At 38.7% G+C, this 24,299-nt stretch overlaps 1 protein-coding gene across 2 annotated transcripts in view; it reads right to left on the reverse strand.

Annotated features, from left to right (window-relative positions):
- LOC308627459 (uncharacterized protein) overlaps window positions 1-24,299 on the reverse strand; it is a 108,535-nt gene that overhangs the window by 8,916 nt on the left and 75,320 nt on the right. The window contains exon 2 of one of the 2 annotated variants that reach the window (XM_081253642.1): window positions 18,934-19,048. In XM_081253642.1, the coding sequence (XP_081109768.1) occupies window positions 18,947-19,048 (102 nt within the window). In that variant the 3' untranslated portion in view covers window positions 18,934-18,946. Of the gene's footprint in view, window positions 1-18,933; window positions 19,049-24,299 lie in introns of those variants that run through there. The other variant, XR_014017407.1, reaches the window with a different exon arrangement.

Consider the following 24,299-nt stretch of genomic DNA (forward strand, 5'->3'; position numbering starts at 1 on the left):
TCCAGCTTCCTTCCACACTCCCAGAACCAGCCTCTTGGCCCCTGTTCAGACCCAACCATGCCTACACCTCAGGGTCTGAGTGCCAATGCCTCAAGACCCCAGAGCAGGTCCTCGGGAGCCGGCAGTAGCTGGGCTCTGAGCTCCCCCCACAGAGGACTGGGTCAGGGCTCCACAGGGGCACTCTTTCTCCGAGCTTCTAGGTTCTGAAACCTCAGCCTCTTACGGGTGGTATTTGCTTCCCACAATTAGTATTTCAGTTTAATCCGTGTTCCTTTAGCTTTTTCAATCCTCCAATACCTGTGTAGTCAACTCCCTACACCAAATTCTCTCTGTTAAAATAACCAGTGTGGTTTCAGCTTTCCTGACTGGGCCCTGATTGATACAAATACTTTCAGAAAACAGATCTCAGAGGGTAACTGACTGACTATATCCACACATACCACATACACATTTTTTAATATATTCACTTCACCAAAGAGGTCTAACATTTCCTAAGTGCTTACAAAGTGTGTTTTAGTATATATTCAAAGAGTATTCTAAGATATCCTGACTTTAGGAATGAATTCTTCTAGACTCAGTACCTATTTCACTTTTCTCACCACAAATAATTTTAACTTATCAAAGTTAGAAATTTGTTCAAGATTGGTTGGTCTTTCTGTTCTAACCTATGTGACCCAAGTCAAAATGCTTGAAAGAGTACCAAAATTTGGCTATCAAAACATTTCTCTTTTCCTTAGCAATACTACATTTAATCAAAAACTTTTGGAATTAACTCAGTAAATCCCTGTGGCCAAAAAATTAATTCAAATGCTAAATCAATTTTTAAGGAGAATATATCTAACTTCTAGAACTGGGGGGAAAAAGTCAAAGCAGAACTTCGAGAATAACAAAAAACAAACCCATTTTTCACTCAGGAAACCAAATCAAAGTATATTTGTATTTATGTCCTCAATATGAAACACCCTTTCAAAAAGAGTCACAAGTTTTTGCAAGTTTGTACCTCCCTAAGAAGATATGGAAATATACAGGTGATTTTTCGGTTGAAACAATGACTGGGGTAGGACAGGACACAGAGTGACCAAGGCCCAAAATGGAAAATGCAATGCAATGTGCAACGACAATCCCTCAAAACAAAGAACTGTCTCAACCAAATGCCAGTAGGGCTCTTCTTGTGGAGAAACAACTATTCTTGACTAGAACAACCTATCAGATTCCATTTTTTTTTGGCCACGCCACAAGGCTTGCGGGATCTTAGTTCCCTGACCAGGGATCGAACCTGGACCCTCGGCAGTGAAAGCGCAGAGCCTTAACTGCTGGACTGCCAGGGAATTTCCTCTTAGGTTCTAGATATTCAAAAAGCAATAGTTTTAGGCCTCTTAGAAGAAAAATTATCTTAATCAAACTAATGTTTGAATGCAACTTTACTTTTACTTTACTTTTTTTCCTTCTTATTTGACCACTTTACAAAAGGAATCATATTCATGCTGTGTTAACCACAGTGCTTGTACAATGCAGAAGTAATTTAAAAATCAACCATTTTTCTCCACTTTTTTTTCTCTATCTACAACTTTAAAAAATTCATTGTACACAGGTTTCCCTGAAGCACCAGAAGTAGAGGCTCTGTCCTAGGCCAAGCCAATCAGCATATTCTATCTCCTATGCCACAATGAAAAGTTCAGGGGTGAGCCGTACTAACATGGTCTAAGGACTTCAGCTGGCCCTGCAGAGATAAAGTCACTCTTTCCGATTGAACATGAATAAGAAAATAGCAGCTGCTGGCAGCTATGCTGGGACCAGAAGGGGAACCAGAGGCAGAGCTGGGAGAGTAAAAGAAGCCAGATCCTTGGAGCTATCAATGAGCTGCTCAAACAACCCTGCCTGACACCCGAATTACTTAAGGACTTTTCAGTTAACAGCCAATAAATTCTCTTTATTTTTTAGGTCAGAGAGAGACAATTTTTCTGATATAACCAAAGATTAAAGGAAAAGCTACACTTGAGTATTCTGGGTTAGATCAGCATAAAATTAGTACTTCTGAGTAATGTCAAATATCTCAGAAAAAGATACTCAATAACACATATGCAAAAAAAAAAAGACTGGTACAAGATAGAATTACTTTTAAGATAGCTCAAATAGTATAAAAATTTACTTAATAATGTAATCAGCGGCTATATATTTTATCATTCCTGGTCTTTCTCCTCTTACCCCTTAAATCTGCTAGACGCTCGGTCTTTCTCACCATAACTTACAGCCTCTCTACTTCTAGTTTCCCAGGCCAAAAGTCTTGGAGTCATTCTTGGCAACTCCCTTCTTCCCTCTCATACTCCACAGGCTATGGGTCAGCAAATCCTGTTGGTTCTACCTTCAAAATATATCCAGAACCTATGCACTTCTCACCACATCCATTACTATCTCTCTGGTCCAAGTCACTAACTAAACTTTTGCCTGGATTACTGAAAAAGCCTCCAAGAACTGGACTCTTTGCTTCTACCCTTATCCACATACAATATATTCTCAACACAGCAGCCAAAGTGGTGATGAAAAGCATATTAGATCACATCACTCTCCTTTTCAAAACCCTCCAGTGGTTCCCCAACTCACTCAGAGTAAAAGCTGAAGTCTACCATGGCCAACAAGACTCCAACTCCTCTACCTCAGCAGCATGGGCCTCCCGGTTCCTCAAACATTTCAGGGATGGCCCTGCTGCAGGACCTTTACATGTGCAAGTTCCTCTGCCTATAACATTCCTCCCCAAGACATCTATCTGCATGACTTGCTTACCGGACCTCTTCCAAGTGCTTACTCAGTATCCCTTTTTTATTTAGTGTTCCCGCTCATCCTATTTAAAACTGTAATCCCACCCACATCCCTGGCACTCCCATCTTCCATCCCTGATATTTTTTTTTTCTTTAGCACTTGTCACCTGTAATTTTATATATAATTTACTATTTGTTTTGTTTATTGCCTGCCACCTGCTCCAGAATGTATGCTCCGTAAGGGCAGGTGTATAAGTCTACTTTTTCACTCTGTATTTGTAGCACCTAGGATGGTGCTTGGCACATATTTGGAACTAAATAAATATGTGCTGAGGGAATGATTGAGTATAGAAGAAGGAATTAAAACGTTATGCCAATTCCTTTTACTTTCACATACAAATGAGACTTTCCCATAAGGGCTAGGCTATGGATAAACTATTCCATTTCCTTATCTCAACACAACTGAAATGATACAAAAGCCACATTACTTCCTTTTGCTCACTTTAAGCCCTGACTTGTGTCAAGATCCAGTAAAAAAAAACCTTTTTTCCACTGTTTTCACTGGATATACTCAAGTTTGAGTATATGTAAGTAAATTAAAAGGTCTTGAGTATGTCTTGAGACTCAATGTCTTGAGTATATTTGAGTAAATTAAAAGGTCTTTAAGAAAGACATGTATCAGTAAACATTATTTCCCAAGATCTAAAATATTGCTTAAGGCAAACAATGGCTTGGGTTATATTCTGACAGTACCACATAGTTACAGCAAGTTAAATAATTGTGGAAATAACCACAGACGAAAAGAAAATACAGCCCTTTGGTACAAACAATGTGGTCTGACAAAGGGAACTTCAAAGCACTATCTAAACTCAACTGCAATCTTTCAATTAAGTAAAGGTTCAAAGGTAATATTTATATGTAAATTGTAAGTAACCAAAGGCCCTGAATAAGACCAGAGGGTGTTAAAATCAGATTGTTAACAGTTCTGCCCTGACAAGCATGAACCACAAACTATAGGAAACTAAACCCTGCAAACCTGTAGGTCTGAGAAACAACACTCAAGGTTACAAATTCGGGCTTATTAATGTGAAGAGCTTGGAAATCCAGAAAGAATTTTCCCCGTTTTAGATGAAACATCTCCATTTTATTTTCTTTACTCTGTCAGAACATGTCTTAGGTTAAAATGTGCTGGTTTAGAGTGTTTTCATGAAGAAATTCTGTGACAGACTTGACATTAACTTGTCCCTTTTAGTATCTTTCTTTCAGCTCCTAGTTTAAATACTTATCAACTTATATTTTTATTAAAGAAAGGATTGCTAAGTAACACAGTCTTACAGTCAGGAGACCTAGGATTCAGTTGCAAATTCTGCCTAATTGGCTAACTGATCTTGGCCCACTCACTTCCTTCTCCAGGCCTTAGTTTCCTCATCTGTAAAATAAATAATACCATGAAGACTTCTACCTCTCATATCCTATGAGTCTATGAACTACACTCACTGAATATAGTGCCTCAAAGACTTCACCTAATTATATAGGTACTGAGTAAAGCAGGGCAAATACCACTGAAGCGCCACCCTTTCCCTGGTTCTGAGGGAACCACTATTCTGATTATGGTATTTAACACTCATGTCTTTACATGCTTTTATACTATATGGGGTATATATCCCAAATAATATTGCTTTGCATACTGTTAAATTTGCTATAGACGTATAAAAATTGTATCATTCTATATGGGTTTTTTTTTTCTTTTTTTTTTTTTGCGGTACGCACGCCTCTCACTGTTGTGGCCTCTCCCGCTGCGGAGCACAGGCTCCGGACGCGCAGGCTCAGTGGCCATGGCTCACGGGCCCAGCTGCTCCGCGGCATGTGGGATCTTCCCGGACCGGGGCACGAACCCGTGTCCCCTGCATCGGCAGGCAGACTCTCAACCACTGCGCCGCCAGGGAAGCCCTGTATATTTTTATAATTTGCTTATTTTTCACTCAACGTTGTGAGTGATTTCCATCATAGATACATATAGTTCCTTTTAATTCATTTTCATTGTTATGTAGTATTCCATTTTATGATTATTTTATAGCTGTATTTATCCATTCTTATGTTGACAGACATTTTAGGTTGTTCCTAGGTTTTGGTATTATAAGCAATGCTGCAATAAATAAACTTGAATAGATGCTTTTGTTATTGTTGTTTGGGTAAATAATTCTGAAGGATAGATTTCTAGAAGTGGGATTCTGGGTCTAATGGTACTTTTGGTAGATATTTTGGTAACCCCTCTGGGACTGTACCATTTTGTACTTCCAAGTGTACAACACTGATACAAGGACAATTTTAAAATACTGCTGAAGGATACAGAATAAACTTTAACACATGGAAAAACATACCACATTATGTACAGAAAACTTCAAGATCATGTATATCAATTGTTCCTAAATTAATTATAAATTTAATGATATTCTTTATCACATCACATTATAGTTCCCTTCTATTCTTCATTTGCTAATAAGTTTTCATTATAAATGGGGTTGAATTACATCACGTGCTTTTACTCTATTGATATAATCACAGTGGCTTCCTCCTTCAATGTGTTAATGTATAAATTAATTAGTAATAATCCATATTAAGAGCTCTCTTTGTTTTTAAGATTTTTTTTTATGTGGACCATTTTTAAAGTCTTTATTGAATTTGTTACAATATTGCTTCTGTTTTATGTTTTGGTTTTTTGGCTGCAAGGCATGTGGGATCTTAGCTCCCCAACCAGAGATCGAACCCGCATCCCCTGCATTGGAAGGCAAAATCTTACCCACTGGACCGCCAGGGAAGTCCTTGAGAGCTCTATCTGTGGTAGTTTTAAAATATGTCCACAAATTCTTTCATATTCCTCTTTTCAAGAGGTGGAACCTCATTACTTTGAGAGTGGGCCGGACTGAGAGATTCCCTCCTAACAAACAGAATAAAGTTAAAGTGACAAAGTATGACTTCTGAGACTACGTCTTGAAAGGTAATGCAGCTTTCTCCTTGCTCTCTTCCTTGGATATTTATTCTGGGGAAACCCAGCTGCCATGGTGTTAGGATATTCAAGGAATCTGTGGAGAGGCTCATACAGTGAGGAACAGAGGCCTCCTGCCAACGGCCATGAGAATGTGTCATCTTGGAAGCGGATTCTCCTCCAGTCAAGTTTTTAAATGAATGTAGCCCCTGTTGACAAAACTACAATCTCACAAAATATCCTGAATCAAAACCACCCAGTAAATTGCTCCTGAATTCCTGTAAGTTAAGCTTTCATTATTTCAAGTCCCTACGTTTTGGGATGAATTGTTATGCAGCAACAATAACTAACACATTAACATCCTTGGATTTCTGGGATAAATTCTGTTTTGTCATCGTTAAATAAATATTTTGTCTGGTCTCTGTGCCTGGTTCCTGGGTAACAGAAGTGTCTTTGTTATTCACAAGCCTCATGGATCACACCTGAGTTTATGCTAATGAATGACTCAGGATGGGGGATGGTCACCAAAATGACCAGTGATGTGATTAGAAGAGGGCTGGGGCTTGGAGCCAGCCCAGCCTCCAGGGAGTATGGATAGGGAGGGCAGAAGATTGAGTTCAGTCACAGTGGCCAATTATTCAATCATGCCTACATAATGAAACTCCAGTAAGAACTGCACACCATGTCTCAGATAAGCTTCCTAGGACAACACACCCCAATTCCAGGGGAAGAGGGAATGGAAGCTCCACATTTGGAAGCCTCCTTGACCTCACCCTGTGTGTCTCTTTCATTTGGCTGGTCCCAATCTGTATCCTTTATATTGATAAAACTATCATCATAAGTATACCACTTGGACTTCCCTGGTGGCACAGTGGTTAAGAATCCATCTGCCAATGCAGGGGACATGGGTTCAAGCCCTGGTCCAGGAAGATCCCACATGCCTTGGAGCAACTAAGCCCGTGCGCCACAACTACTGAGCCTGAGCTCTAGAGCCCACGAGCCACAACTACTGAGCCCGCGTGCCACAACTACTGAGCCCGCGCCTACAGCCCATGCTCCACAACAAGAGAAGCCATGGCAACGAGAAGCCCGCGCACTGCAAAAGAGAGTAGCTCCTGCTCACGACAGCTAGAGAAAGCCTGCACGCAGCTTTCTCTAGAAAGACCCAACGCAGCCAAAAATAAATAAAGAAAATAAATAAATTTATTTTAAAAAATAAGTCTACCACTTTCTTAAATTCTGTGAGTCATATAAATGAATTGTCAAATGTGGGGGGTGGTCACGGGAATCCTCCTGGATTTGTAGCCAGTTAGTCAGAAGTGTGAGTAGCCTGGGGACCTCCAAACTTGTAACTGGCATCTCAAGTGAGGGCAGTCTTGTTGGGGACTGTGCCCTTAAAACTGTGGAGTCTGACACTAACAGTGGGTAGGCAGTGTCAGAACTGTATTGCAGTACTGTAGACATGATCACGTTTAAATACACCACTGAATTTGTTTTGCTAACAATTTTGTTAGGTTTTACATCTATGTTCATAAGAAAGACTGACCTATAATTTTTTTCTCATATTATCCACGTCTGGTTTCAGTATCAAGGTTATACTACTCACACAGAATAAGCTGAGGAACTTTCCTTATTTTGCTAATCTCTCAAACAGTCTTTGTATATCTGGACATATCTACCACTTGAATAGTTTGACGGAACTCACCTTTAAAATCATCTGAGCCAAGGGCTTATCTGTGAGTATATGGGAGGAGGCAGATCTTTCACTACAAATTGAAGTTCTCTAATAATTACAGAAATATCTAGGTTTTTTATTTCACCTTAATCAATTTTATTATCACGTTTTAAAAATTGTTGTTTTATTTAAATTGTAAAATGTAGGAGTTCCCTGGTGGCACAGTGGTTAAGAATCCTCCTGCCAATGCAGGGGACACGGGTTCAAGCCCTGGTCTGGGGAGATGCCACATGCCACGGAGCAACTAAGCCCGTGCGCCACAACTACTGAGCCTGTGCTCTAGAGCTTGCGAGCCACAACTACTGAGCCCGCATGCTGCAACTACTGAAGCCCGCATGCCTAGAGCCCATGCTCTGCAAGAAGAGAAGCCACTGCAATGAGAAGCCCGTGCACCGCAACAAAGAGTAGCCCCCGCTCACCACAACTAGAGAAAGGCTGCGCTCAGCAACAAAGACCCAATGCAGCCATAAATAAATAAATTTTAAAAAAAAGTATAGGCATAAACTTATTCAAGGTCTCTTATTTTTTAAAAAATCTCTGCTATATCTGAAGTTATGTCCTCCTTTCCATTCCCAATACTACTTGTGCTTTCTGGGTTTTTCTTGATCAGTTATTCAAATGGTTTGTCTATTTTATCAGCCTTTGCAAGAAACCAACTTTTGGTTATGTTAACTCTCTCCATTGTATCTTAACAAAACAAAACAAAACAAAACAAAACAAACTTTTCCAATTAGTCCCAATTCCATCACTTATTAACTAGAAGTGTAGATAAGTTTTTCTCTGTGCCTCAGTTTTCTCATCTGTAAAGTGGGAATAATAAGAGCACCTACCTCACAGGGTTGTTGCAAAGATTAAATGAGATAATCCTTGTAAAGCACATGGAACAGTGCTTGGTACATATAAAAAGTGCTCTACAAGTGTCAGCTTTTATTTTTATCACCTATTTTACTTCACTTGAATTTATTCTGTTGTTCTTTTCCTAATTTAAATTAGGTGTTTATCTTATTAATATTTTTAATCTTTTAATATGAGTATGTAAGGCTTCAACATGTCACACAAATTTATTAAGTCTTAATTTTCTTTATTGTTTAGTTCTAGGTGTTTTCTGACTTGCATTATCATTTTATTTTTTTAATTATTATTATTTTTTTTGCGGTACGCGGGCCTCTCACTGCTGTGGCCTCTCCCGTTGCGGAGCACAGGCTCCGGACGCGCAGGCTCAGCAGCCATGGCTCACGGGCCCAGCTGCTCCACAGCATGTGGGATCTTCCCGGACCGGGGCACGAACCCGTGTCCCCTGCATCAGCAGGCAGACTCTCAACCACTGCGCCACCAGGGAAGCCCTATCATTTTATTTTTGACCTGTGGGATTTACGGAGGTAGGTTTTAAAATTTCCAAATGTGTGCCTGTATATACTGTTTGCTACTCAGTTTTAACTTAAGTGTATGTTGACAAAAAGTATGGCTGATAAGATCATTTGAACTGTATAAGAACTTGCTGTACAGCCTAGTACATGATCACTTTTAATAAAATGCTAACTTCTAAACCAAACCTAACTTCTAAAACTAAATGACCTTGTCATGCTCTCTGCTTAAAAAAATCTATAAATATTCTCATTTCATAGGATGGAATTACCAAGACATAAGAAGAATTGTTATGATCTGGCCTCCACCAGGCTTTCTAACACCATCTTCCCATTCACTCCTCATGATTCAACTACACTGAAATCACTGAAGCCTCTATATTTACAGGCATCTCTTTTTTTTTTTTTTTTTGGTAGTACGCAGGCCTCTCACTGTTGTGGCCTCTCCCGCTGCGGAGCACAGGCTCCGGACGCGCAGGCTCAGCGGCCATGGCTCATGGGCCCAGCCGCTCCGCGGCATGTGGGATCTTCCCGGACCGGGGCACGAACCCGTGTCCCCTGCATCGGCAGGCAGACTCTCAACCACTGCGCCACCAGGGAAGCCCCAGGCATCTCTTTTAGACTCCCATCCTTTGCACATCCTTTTTGTTCTTCCCTTTGTTTCTCACCAAGTTAACTACAGTTCACTCTTCAGACTCGATCTATGCATCATCTGTGTAAGCAATCCCTGACCCCTACATAGCAGGCTGAGTGAGCCGGCCCATCTCTGTACTTCTAGTGTACCCAGAACATGAACCATAGCTGCGCCTTAGCTCTTGACTAACACTCATTCATAAAGTATTTATTAATTACTTGATATGTGCATCACACTTACACAACAGTCAATGAAACAGACGTGATCCCTCCTCTCATAACGCTTATTTAGTCAGGTGATTTTTTTGACTTATCTTGCGGCACTTGTAATCTCTATTTTCTAGCATGTTACTAAGCAAAACAATAAATGTTCAATAGGTGAATGAAATGAATAAAAATAATATTAATATCTTAAGGGAAACATAACTGGGGAGTTAAATCAACTATAAAATCACATAATAAACTCTAATAGTTCTTTGTAAGTATACTAACATCTACAAATGTATCTCCAAACCTTACAGTTATAGCCAGCTACTACTAACCCAACAATCCAAGTACTAGCTCAATAACTTTGCTCCCCAAATCACCACCCCTCTGGTGATTTCTAGATGTTAGAGAAAAGAAATTTAGATCCAAGTCATGAAACAGGGAACCTAAGTATATGCAAAAGCCCTTTCCCCCCAGATATTTCTGCCTTATTTCATATTTTGAATTATCTTTGCTCTAAGTTTATTAGCTTTTTCTTATAATACTGTTTTTTATACTATGAAGTAAGAACTCTAACATGTTATACATACTTGACATGTACTAACTCATTTAATCCTCACACTAACTTTATGAGGCAAGTATTCTCATTATGCATAATTTTATAAAAATAAATCCCCCAAATCAATAACCTGTAAAGGTCGGTGAGGTGCAAATGGGGTGGAGGGGCGTGTGGTAAGGAGGGCAGTGGGGTAAGGGTAGTGAAGAGGGCTTTAGGCTTCGGTGCATACTGTCAAAATTGTATGCAAGAACTTATTCAGGCCTCATTTATGTAGTCCTTTTAAAATTAAAAAAAATTGTTCTGCAAAGAGACAATTAAGCCTCCTCTAGCCCTTAACCCACAAAAAAATGGACGGGAGGGAGGAAAGGAGGGAGGAAAGGAAGAAAGGACGAAAAGGTAGGAAGTAGATGAGCTCAGAAGTTAAACGAGAATTTCTATCTGAGACACCCAGAAAGAAACTCTTGAAAATATAAGATAGCAGAACAGGAGAGAAGTATTAGGATGGAGGATAAAGACAGGAATTGAAATGTCCATATATATTATGAAAAGGTGCTACTGGAAATCTTGTGGCATGCTCTTCCTACAGTACCATATGCAGTTGCAATAACACAAACCACCACCGGAATCTAAAAGCATCCAAATAAGTAAGCAAGGAGAATATCCACCAAACTTAAATTAAGAAAAGAATAAAGATATCTGAGTTATGAGGAGGCAGTCTGAATTGAAGAGAATGGGAATAGACTTTCTCTGTCTCCCTTTCAGGAGCAGCACAATAACCAAACAGCCTGAGGGCAAGGCCTGTAGGATGTTTCTGAGACCATGAGTTCTAGGTTTCTCTACAGAAGGCAGTAGGTGTGGGAATACATTTTCAATGGAGTCCAAGGAGAGACCAATAGGAAAGATGAAGCTCATCTTCAAGCCTGGTGCTATAACTGCGTTACTGCAATGCTGGACCCTCAAAAGGCTGCTCCATCTAACAGATCTCAGCAGACGTAGAAGCAACTCTCATCTGCCACACTGCTAACAGATCTTGCAGTCGGGAGTGCCTGGAAGCACTGAGGACTGCTCGCAGAGCTTCAAGAAATGGGCAACAATTTGTTGGCCCCTTTGTTATCAGTCCACAGGACAGAAACAACTCTGACTTTCGTGCCTATTGTTTGCCACTGAATAATAGATGCCTATAGCCAGAACTAAATGAGTGCTTAGGGAACCCAAGCCCCGGAATGGGCATAAAAAAATACAATTCATTTAAAGGGAATTCAGCAAACGGAGGGAAGGCTAAGCTGAAAATCAGAACAGCAGCTTCTAGTTAAACGGAACTATTAGAAAAGATTGGGTGACAGTGAATATCCAAGACACCAAGATGGTGTTAGTTGTACCAGTGGAGAAGAAACTCATGGATGTCAAAATAAAGGCTCTGCCAAACTGGATACGATTGCAAGATTTCACCCCCAAAGGCACCATCAGAGCGTTTCGAAGAGGTTACTACCAGTATGACAACAAGTATGTCAATATAAACAAAGGGAGCACCCTTGGGGTTTCTATGGTGCTGGAAGCTGATGTGCTTTTCAACTACTGCATTTCTTACAAGGAACTCAAACATGAACAGCTACGCAAGAACCGCTGATGAGGGCCCCGCGTGAAGGGTGCTCTCTGCAGTCCTTACCATGACCATCTTTGCCCTGCACCTCTCTCTGAAGAACTTGATCTTTGCTGAATCCTATTACACCCTAACTGAGAATTAATGCCCAATGAAAGATGACTGGTACATTTTAAAAAGTTTTTTTAATTAAAAAAAAGAAGAGGGCTTCCCTGGTGGCGCAGTGGTTGAGAGTCTGCCTGCCGATGCAGGAGACATGGGTTCGTGTCCCGGTCCGGGAAGATCCCACATGCCGCGAAGCGGCTGGGCCCGTGAGCCATGGCCGCTGGGCCTGCGCGTCCGGAGCCTGTGCTCGGCAATGGGAGAGGCCACAACAGTGAGAGGCCCACGTACCGAAAAAAAAAAAAAAAAAAAAAAAAGAAGAGACTAGGTGACTCAGAAGGCTGCCAGTTTTGATTAGGATCTAGAGGAGAAGAGGATCTCAGCAGATCAAGCTCTGGTGCAAGCTGCCCTGATGCTCAGATGCAAAGGTATTAGAGACATCTGTGGTAAACGGACGCCATGTCAATTCTCTGGCAAGTTCCAGTAGGAGAGTTGCAGCACAGCCCTCTAGATTTTCTGAAGCAAGCACATAACTTCTACAACACTGCATGAAAAGTGTAGCTCCTGGCATGATATTGGGCCCTAGCAGAGTTCCCAACCATGAAACATTAAGGTTTAGTGACCAGAGCTACCCATCATGATCCACCAAGTCACAAGGTTAGGCGCAGCAGCAATCCACTGTGTGATGTAATAGGGCCTAGGCAGGTCCAGAAGGCACTAGTAAACTACAAGAGGTGGCCTAGAACTTCATGTCACCTACCTCTACCATATTGGTATCTTTACTTCTGCTCACACCAATGACTTTATGGTAGGTTACTGGTGGCCAATGACAAAAAAAACAAAAAAACAAAAACACCTGGGGCCTGGTTAACAGAAACAAATAAAAAATGGATTACTACTGCTCTACAGCCCTATTTGGATGGCTCTGAAAGACAATGATGAGGTAGAAATTCTCTCAGTGGGTACGGTGCAGGGAGAAGTGACCAGACAAGGGAAAACATGGACTCCTGGGGAGTGGCAAATGGTATGGCTGACTGGTTAGGGGATAGAAGGGGCAAAACTGGAAAATAAGACAAAGAATTTGGAGAAGAGGCATGTCGATGGTTCTGTGGGAGTCAGCACAAAGTGCCAATCTTTTATGTCTTATGTTAATGCCCACCACAAAGCACCAAGAGGGAAGGTGCATTTAACTGCATCCCAACTACAGATGGAGTGACTTGTCAGTGGACATCAGCCAGCTTCTGCTCTCGACCACCTCAATGCTTAAGCAATAGGGCTGTGAATGGAGGAGCCCTAGTGACAGAAAGGAAGGCTTTACAAAGGCCCAGCAGCATGGTTTCCTTCTCGTGAAGGTGACTTAGTTACTGCTGCTGTGGAATGCCAACTAACACATGCAGGTGCAGAACTGACGCTGACTCCAGATGTGGGTTTGCCTTTCCCGCCCACAATATACCCCATGGACAGCACCACTATCCCACAGATTACAGGATCAATTACGGCCTCAGGACCAGCTGCAATAGAGGGACTACAGCATGTTCCCCTAACCCTCCTGTTTTAGAGACTGCTTTGAGCAATTACAACCAGCCACCACTCTGAAGGGTCAGTGACAGAGTGGACTTAACAGAACACGAGGTAATCTGCGTAATAAAAGGGATGGCAGACACTTGCAGTGCTCAGCCTACCTTTCCTCATTACAGCTGCAGTGGACAGATCTATGCACTGTCCAACAGCATCTGACATCAAGTGTGAGCCAAGGCACTGCTCTGTTTTGTTCCTCAGAGCTTCCTCCAAACCCAAAGACGACTGCTCAGCAGTATATAGGCACAACTACACAAGTGCTAGAGTTGGAGCTCCAGGAGCCACCCTCAATTAACAAAAGATGAAAGTCAGTGGATAAATGTCCCAAGTTCCTGTCCATCCTTTGGTGGAACAATGCTGAGGTGCATTCAGAAGGTACCCAAGGAAATTGAATCCCAGTTGCTCACAGTGATAACTAGCTCATGAACAAATTTTATGTAACTTTACTTTCTTCTCTCTCTCACTTTTCCCATTCTCTCATTTCTGCTTCTTTAGATCATCTCCCAAATAAACTACCCAAGCCATAAGTCCCTTTCTCAGGCTCTACTTTCAAAGAAACCCAAACTAAGATGTGGTGCAGTTAGAACTCAAACTGAAGCAACTTTGCTCCACTGCCTGTGCTTTTAAGAAGAGTGTGTTGCCTCTAAGTAGAAAAATGTAGTGCAGTACATTATGGGAAACTAAACATAAGTTAGAAGCAACAAGTAAGAATGTACACAGCAACATGAAGAGATATAACTTTCTGATGCTAAAGAAAATAGTGAGGAAAAAAAAGGGCAGAATATCTGTAGCAAAGCCTAATTAAGTCAATTAAACACATACACACCAACAACACTTTGTTTTATAAAGATACATTCATTCAAAGATATAGAGCAAACAAATTAGAATGGTTTCCTATGGCGGAAGGAAAAGAAAATGGGAGTGGAAGTCAAGAATAAAGAAGACAAAATAAAATATATCAACTCAAGGGCCTCATAGAGAACAAAGAGAGTAATTTTACTGCCATAAATTGAAGGTATGATTAACTCTAATTTCTGAACCAGAATTCAAAACAGAGAGAAAATAAAGGTGAACATAATTGTCACTATGTTAAATATTACTTGTCACGAATAGGTTATCAAAATAAATATATAACTGGAAAAGTTTACAGATTCATCTGTGTGCCACCTAAAATCATTCTGAATACTACCAGTGATACACACTCAACACTTTGGGAAACACTGTTGTGACTATTCTGAGATAAGAATGATAGAGGAGGGCTTCCCTGGTGGCGCAGTGGTTGAGAGTCAGCCTGCTGATGCAGGGGACAGAGGTTCATGCCCCGATCCAGGAAGATCCCACATGCCGCGGAGTGGCTGGGCCCGTGAGCCATGGCCGCTGAGCCTGCGCGTCCGGAGCCTGTGCTCCGCAGCGGGAGAGGCCACAACAGTGAGACGCCCGAGTACGGCAAAAAAAAAAAAAAAAAAAAGAATGATAGAGGAGATCTTAAAATATATATATATATATATATATATATATTTATACACACACGTACATACACAATATATATAGTACAAGTATTAATTAATTTGAGAGCTTAACCAAATTTATGTTAGAGAGGAAATAACTTGAAAATATAGTTTAATCGTAAAGCCTTTTCTTAATGTGATGTTTCCTTCCTCAATAATGTTTTCCAATTTTACACAATGCGTAATTACAAAACAAATAGTGACTACTTTATTTTCAACAGTGTTGAAATATTTCTGAATATGGCAAAGCCCTAAATCAATCATCAATTAAGAGTTGAAAAGAACTTTAATAAAAGCATTAAAAGTAGTTAGTTTTATATTATAAGGTAATATTACCTCACTATAAGGTATTTCTCTAAGGACATTATCATACTAATGTTTATTTGTTAAAGTGGAACCATCAAATTCTGCTTAATGAGCGTCTTCACAGGTCTCCATTCATTTAGCAAAAATTCTATTAAATGAGATACCATCTTTCAGTAAGTGTCAGAATTATACCTGTAGAAATACTTTAAACATTCTTAAATTTTACTACATCTTATATAGCATTTAAAATAATAACGAAAGAGATAAATATGAGAATAGTATTTATTTCTCTAAAAACTACGCTTCTAAAGAGACAGTACTTTGCTTTTTTCACAATACCTCCTTTTCAGTATGCTAAGGCTTGAAAAACAATGTGCAAAAATATCTGTTGTATGTAAACAAATGAGGAGACCAACAATACAGGAGAACATCAATTTTAGTGTTTCTTTAAACTTAGAAAACTCGGATTTAACTAGATTTGAAGAATTACTTATGTTTGCTATTAACAATGCCCAATATTATCCCTGCTCCCCAGATAAAAAATGTGGGCATCATCATTTCAACATCTAGTCACAAATCAGTGTCCCTTCTTCCTTCACAACATACCTTACTCCATTTAGTCCTTCTTTTCTATTTCCACTATCACCACTCTGACTGAATTCTGATTACCTCATGCCTAACTACTCCTACAGCCTTCCAAGCTCCCTGACTCCTCACTCCATTTCTCTAATGATGTTTGTTCATACATCACTGCTAGAATAATTCCCCTAAAATATAGTTTTCTCTATGTCATACTTCCTACCCTCTCCAAGACCTCTTCTACACTCCTATGGAAATATTCATTTTCTATCAATCAGCTTTTCCAGAAACATCTTTTAATTCTTTCTTTACCTACCAAATTCTACTCATCTTTCAAAGCCCAGATCAAATAACCTCTTCTATGTTCTATCTGTACTTCTCAGTGCTACAGAACTCTGACTGGAAGTAATAAATGACTCCTTTGACATTTATCACTTTCACCTGGCGATGCTGGTTATCATTACTTGTATTACTTATATACATACTTTACTGATATGACTATAAGCAGAGGTTGGGGACCATGTTCTTTATTTTCTGATTCCTCCTTTGTGACTTGTTGTTACATAATTTAAGAGGGACCCAAAAAAGTAATATTCTGAAGGACAAAAATAAGTGCTCTGGGGCCTTAAACTAGATAAAGAGGGAAAAACACACGCCTAGAGAAAAAATAATATGAGCAGAAGGGAGAAAAACACAGGACAATTTCAAATCATCGGCTGAAGAGTATCATACATGCAAGGGGTATAGAAGAAGAAAATTAAACATTTGCTAAATAATCAATGCTTAAAGTTTTTCATAATTTCAGGTAAGCTGATCCCTACCTTAATCAAGATTCTCATTATTTCTTGCTTGCAACAATTAAGAGTATCCTAATTGTCTCTCTGCTTTTGGTATCTCCCCCTTCCAAACTATCATTCACATCACTGTTATGTTAATTGTAACAAAACACGATTATGATCCAAAATACCTCTGTTAAAATTTTTCAAAGACTGCCATCTACTCACAAAATGAAGTCTAAACTCCTTATCATGGCATCCAGAGTTCTTCACAAACAAGCTCTCTTCCAGCCTTGTCCCTCAAACCCTCTCTCACGTCCTGAATTCAAACCATACAAAATGATTTCTTCTGTCTTTTGCACATTCTATACATTTCAAGTTTCCCCTGCTTACACTGGGCTCTATGCATGAAATTCTACTGCCTCCAAATTACACTCAGCAATCTTCTACTTATCCTTTAAGACTCTACTCAAATGCCATTCCCTATGTGAAGCCTCCCTGACAGTTCTCGCCTCTAACAATGTTGGTGGAGCCTTTCTAGATGATACCAATACACTTTTCCAATTTCATATAGCACTTTTCAAGTTGCACTCGCATTAACTCTTTGTATACTCATCTCTAAACGGATTATTCTTTGAGAGTAAAGTAAGGAACTCATTTTACCGAATGTTGCATATTCTCGGCACCTAACACAGTGCCTGCAGTAGAGTAGGTGTTTAATAAGTGCTTAAAGGGAGAAAGAAATGGATGGATGCAGGGAAAGCTGTCACTCACTTAATGCTACACTGTTGAGAGACTTTATTACTAGAGGAGTTTGTTCTTACTTTGGTAGGCTAACAAAGAGTTACTGACAGTACATGCAGAATTACCTTTGAGAAAATTTAAGCTGGTAGCAACACACAGATGGAAAAGAGAGTGAGGAGAGGCACAAAGTGGGAAAAGTCCTGCAATATTTCAGGTGAAATGTGATATAAGGACTTAAACTTGGATGATGACGAGGGGATTAGAAAAGAGATGATGAAAACATTCATGATATATTATAGAGGTAAAACTGATAGGACTGATCTCTTACTAAGAGTAGGAAGGAAAAGATGAAGAACCAGATTTGGCACTGAGACTTTGAGCGTGGGTGACAAAAAGGTCCAGTAATAGAAGTGGGAACACTGAGTGTGAAGCAAGCAGTTGAAAATATGTGTCAAAGCTTAGAAAAGTGTCACAGCAGAGATATGAGGTTGAGAGAGATCATTTTAGAGGTAATTGCTGAAATCAAGAGATTAGGAAAGACATAAAAAAGAAAAACAAGAATTTCAAATATAAAACCTTAGGGACGGTCATTATTTAATCACAGGAGGACAACTATTCTTTAATTAAAGAAATAATAGGAGGAGAAAAAAAATTTTGAAGGAGTAATTAAAGAAGTAGAACTAGAAGAGCACAGGGTCACAGAAGCTAACAGCATTTCATGAAAGGAAAAATGGCAACTACTACAGTGATTAAAGAGTATGAAACCTAAAAAAAGACAATTAGAAAGTCATGAATATTTCTCAAAAGAACAAATAGACCAGCTTGGAAGGGACAGAAGGATGATGAATGAATGCTCTAAGGAAGTAGAACCTACTGTTTAAAGAGGAAAAAGTAGAGACCACTTCACAAAGGTGTATGTTCCGGTTTTTATTTTTTAAAGTACAGATCCCTGAAGGATTAAACCTTTTACCTGATAATCTGTGTCTCCATGGATTTGAAAATAATGAACTTGATTTCTCTGTATGTATTGTCTTAGAATGGCTTCTTCTCCCCTGTCCCTGATGTTACTGCAGTTCCCACTTCTTTGAATAAATTCTACCTCCAAAGATATATTATTCAAAGTAACAATTTTATCCTAAATTCTAAATATGTGAAAGTTTCAGAATAATGTAAACATTCATTTTAATATAATCTTCCATTCTAACCTGTTTTGTCATCATCAGAGGTAAGAAATTATTACATACATCATTTAATGCTTATTTTCTACAATTAAAGTTGTATTAGTAATAAATACTTTTTACTCGTGAAGAGGTTCAACATTTATAAGGAGAGAAAAATATGTTATAACTATTGATACTTATGAACTCATAAGGAAGGTGATTAAAGAATAAAGAAGCTAACATAAAGCTGCAGTGGTAATACAGAAGGACTATTTTCAATTGTTAAGAAATGAGAATTTTCATATTATTCTAATTATTTTCTTAAAAGTCTTTTTCTTACCTCAGAGATGTGGCTAGATAAAACTGTACTTCCAATTTTCTCCAAACAGCTTTGACCTATGCTTCCATCTCATGAATTCCAAGACAGTATTAAACTGATGCATATTTTCATAAATCTGTTTAGAAAAAAGGAACATATTCAAGACTGAAAGAATGTTTATTTGTCAGAATAACACATATAGAAGAAATACCAAAATTTTATCATGTATAAAACTATACATTTTCAATGTAAAGTCAACGAAAACTTCTACAGTACTTTAGAAATCTATCACTTTATAAACTTCTCCCCAAAGAAGTTTCACATTTTGAGTATTTTCAACTTTACAACATAGTAGTTCTGCAGAAAACATTACTCACATGTAAAATTTCTGTATCGGCCTAAGCTTTTGAAAAAAAAAAATCACATCTCAAAGATAACAGCCAGAAGCAGCACTAAAATTTACAATTCTACAATATTCAGATTCCCACCTGAACAAAAATTGGACCACCCAGCCAGTATTTCACTTTCTATCACAAAGTCTCAGTAAGCAGTTTAAATTTCAAACTTCAGCCTAGAACAGTAGGAATTGTGAGGGTCAGGAATTAATTGCACTGCTTGGTCTAAGTCCATGGCATAGGTTTCAACTGTGTTACTACTGCCATTAGTACCCTACTGCTTTAAGAGACAACGTTCATAAATCTAAACGAGGAAAAACATTAAAAATTTTAATTTACTGAAAGGCAGGTGTGCTGTTTACTTAGAGATCATAAAAATAATTTCATTGAATGTATCTTTTAACTGAAATGTCAAATAGTACAGTATTCTGTTTCATATTTTAAAAAGAAAAATTTTAAGCTGTGTGAATATTATGTCCCACTGCAAGGTCAAAATGCCTTTGTCTTCAAGCCCATTTCGAAGTATCACTTGTGTCACACTGAGGTTTAGTAGTCTTGGCAATAATGACTAAATTCATGTAAACTAGGGCAACCTGAAACGGTCTAGCATATCAGATAGCCTTTCTTAAGGACAAGAGTCTCCACTCAGCAGACAGGCTGCCATAGGGCCATGCTAAATCTTTCATGGTCCAACTAAAGACAGACTGACCCTGAAAGCAATTAGTAATGCTTTGTCTGCATTTAGAAGCCTTTTAACAGTCTTCTCAATGCACTAGTTACCTACAACTTCACTAGACCCCTGACATTTTTCAGGGTATTCATATGACTATAAAACTCTTAGACCATCACTCAGAGAAATCAGGGAGAGCAGTAATGGAGACCTGGTATTTAGGTGTTTTTTTTTTCTCTGAGATGATCATAGTCTTAAAATTTTACCTTATACTAATCAAAAAATAAATGCGTTGTGTTTCCACTTTAGAAATGGCATAAAGATTTTCCTCCAAAGCCATTCTTTGCCAATAACTCCATTCTTCCCTAAGGGTGTATGGAAGAGAGGGGAGGCAATCACTACATTAAACAAAGCTCAGATTAACCTAGTCTCATAAAGTTTTAAATAGTCCATCAAAGTGACTATGTTTAAAAATATATGGCCCTCATTCATACTTACCTGGTGGCACAGTGGTTAAGAATCCGCCTGCCAATGCAGGGGACATGGGTTTGAGCCCTGGTCCGGGAAGATCCCCACATGCTGCGGAGCAACTATGCCCATGCGCCACAACTACTGAGCCTGCGCTCTAGAGCCCACGAGTCACAACTACTGAGTCCATGCTCCACAGCTACTGAAGCCCGCGTTCCTACAGCCCATGCTCTGCAAGAAGAGATGCCAACTGCAATGAGAAGTCCACGCACTGCAACGAAGAATAGCCTCCAATCGCCACAGCTAGAAAAAGCCCGTGCGCAGCAATGAAGACCCAACACAGCCAAAAATAAATAAATTTATTTTAAAAATATATATGGCCTGATTCTAATTCTACCAGATATTTACAATGGATCAAATAATAAATAAAATTAGCATGTAAACCACTTATCAACCATTGTTTATTATAGCACTATTTATTACAACACTACTTCCTTGGTGTGAAAAAAAAGTTACAAGCTTTAGGCTAAATCTAAAGTTAATTTTTTAAAAAAGGAAAAGACATAATCACAAAGAATCTTCAAATATACCATCTGCAAAGTCCAAGACCCTGAATTATCTATCCTCTCTCAATTCTGTCTTATGTACAAATACATGACAAATAATAAACTTCAGAAAACCTTTTCTAAGGATTGAATTTAAGACTGGCTAAGGAAAACCAAGTAAGATTTGACTTCATTACTAAGAGGAAAATAAAAGGCAATCAAAGGACAGGATGTGCTTCACGATACAGGTCTGCAAGTCACTTTTTACATACTAGAAATTGTGTGAGTCAAAGTAAACCATTTTCTAACCTCTGCAACTACAGTCCTTTAAGCAGAGATCTATAAATATATACAGGCACAGAAATAGGATTTACATAGGCAAAATGCCTGCAACAACTTTAATCACTCAATTTATAAGGTAATTTGCCACAGGCTTTTAGCACTATAAACTGTGTTTAACAGTGACAAGGGATCCAGTCAGAACCAAACACTAAACAATTGTAAGGATTAATATTTTCACCAAAGATTTTGTGCCTGAAATTTTCAAGCTTCTTAGTTCTAGAAAACATATTAAGGAAAGGTAATTCTTTTAAAAACACATTAGAGCTTCTTAATGACTCATAATAAATGAAAAGCGAATCTTTCTGGATATATTCTAGTACTTTGTAATTCAGAGCGAACATTGGAATTTCCTCAAAGTTAATAAGTATTTGCAAACATGGGAAAAGTTCATTTTAATCCCATATTGCCTTTACAAAAATCTTTTTTTGCCATAAAAATGTACACATCCCTCTCGGTTTTCAAAATTATTAAAGTGGTTAAATCTTAAAGCACTGGGATACTTTAAAGATCACTAACCATACAGAATCCATCAGTGACAAACATCAATTGTGGATATTTTAGTTATCTTTGAGGTGTTAGACATTACCTATTAACTCCTATATTAGTAAGATTTGCAAAAAGAACTAGTATAAATATGCTTTTGATAAATACTCAGTCTAAGACAAAATTTAAGATTGCTTTTCTATTTGTACCAGATGTCAAAAAGTAGATTTCTTAGTATTCACAAAATCAGCAATATTGATTGTACATTTTTCCTTCCACCACTCCAAATCCCCTCTTTCTTCATTTCTCCTCTCTTAGCATTCATAAAAAGCACCCCACATACTGTATAAGTACTGCTGTAAACATCATAGCTGCAATTATGGAACCATTTTTAAAAATAGCAAATTACAAAATAATCATTTTACAAAACATTTCAGTTGGGCTCTTAAACTAAAGGTATTACTATTAAAACTTTCAGTACATTAGCTAAAACCCTCAAACATTATGCTTCAGAAAAACATAATACAGTTTTAGCTGTAACTCAAATGAACAGTATAATTTAGATTAGTTTATCATGCATTTCTATAATAAAGGATGTAATCCACTTAATACAGAAAGGGGGGGTCAAACTTATAAACAAGTTATATTCTAAATGTTCCAAAAGTTCATTTATAAATTGAATATAAGCTTGATTTTGAAACTCAAGATGCCTTTTCTCATAAAACTGAAGATATAAACAGTGGCATTAAACCCAAAATACAAATGAACTTTAGTGTATAATATTCTATGATAGCACTCTTCCGCTTAAGCATATTTCCGTATCAAACTGTAACTTCCTTATTCATTGCTATATCCTAGAACTTAGCACAGCTAATGACACAGAGTAGGATTTCAACAAATACTAGCTGATCTGAAGTACTGAATAGCAAAAACTCAGTGATGTAAAACTTAGTTGTCTAGAGAACAGAGAAACAAAAGGCATGGGGAAAAAAGCTTCTTCCAAAAGAGATATGACAAAAGGATGCCTAACACCAGGGTTAGAAAGCTCTAGTCTAAGCCAATAGTGTCAATTTCCATCCCCCCTGCCAATGAGAGGGTTATCAATAAGCATCTGATGCAGTTCTGGCCTAGAAGACAAGACACTAAGTTTGCTGGGGAGCTTCTGGGAAAGGTTTTCCCAGGCTGATGAAAAAAAGACACCCAGGTGAAAACATGTACTTTTTGCAGGTAACTTTGGGTTTGAATTGTTAAGCAGAACAACGGCAGCCATCTTAGGACCATGAGGAAAGAAACTGCCTAAGAGGACAACCCAACAGAAAAAGAATGGCAGGCAGTGTTAAAAGATGGAAAAAACCTGGGTGGTCCTTGGTGATGCTGCTATGCTTGAATGAAGTAATCCTAGAATCATTTTACTAACTTGGATCTTTTTATTATAGTATATTCAACCCTTTTATTATTTATGTAATTTTCAATTACCAAAAGTAACCCAGTGGATACAGCCATTTAGGAATAGATACACTATTTCAATGAATTCAACTGTTATTTATACAGTGGTAACTCTCTTAAATTTATACCTTAATCCAGATCCTTTTTTTGAACTAGATACTATTTCCAAACTATATTATAATATATACTATATACTATACAAACTATATACTATAATACAGCTGTATTAAATATTTATTCCAGCGACACATCAAGAGAACAGAATATAACAGCCATCATCTACCAGCACAAAAACTGTTTATGCATATTCACTTTTCTGGCTAATAACAGCACCGGCTACCTGTCAAAGGTTAAAATCTTTGGGTCACTAGTCCCACATCCCACTGCTTTATTTACTATATTGGGTAGTTATTAATTGCTGCCTGTTCTAACTCTGATACGTCTTTGAAATCTGTCTCTCTCAACTCTATACACATCTAGTGCAGCCTCCCATCTCTTGTGGAACACACCTCCATTCTTGCCTCTGCACTGCACTCATGTTTCTAAAATACAACTGTGCATCATGAAAAGATTATAAACATCATAAATCATTAGGAAACACAAATTAAAAAACTATAATGAGAGGGCTTCCCTGGTGGTACAGTGGTTGAGAGTCCACCTGCTGATGCAGGGGACGCAGGTTCATGCCCCGGTCCAGGAAGATCCCACATGCCGCGGGGCGGCTGGGCCCGTGAGCCATGGCTGCTGAGCCTGCGCGTCCGGAGCCTGTGCTCCACAACGGAAGGGGCCACGGCAGTGAGAGGCCCGCGTACGGCAAAAAAAAAAAAAAAAAAAAAACCCTATAATGAGATACCACTACAGAATGGCCATCATCAAAAAGACAGACAACACCAAATGTTGGTAAGGATGTGGAGAAACTGGAATTCCCACACATTGCTGTAAAATGATGCAGCCACTTTGGACAACAGTTTGGCAATTTCTTTAGAAGTTAAATATAAACATAAACTCACCAAAATTCCAAAATTCCCTCCATAGGAA

The sequence above is a fragment of the Mesoplodon bidens genome (assembly GCF_964165515.1).
Source record: "Mesoplodon bidens genome assembly, chromosome: 1".
NCBI lineage: Eukaryota > Metazoa > Chordata > Mammalia > Artiodactyla > Ziphiidae > Mesoplodon > Mesoplodon bidens.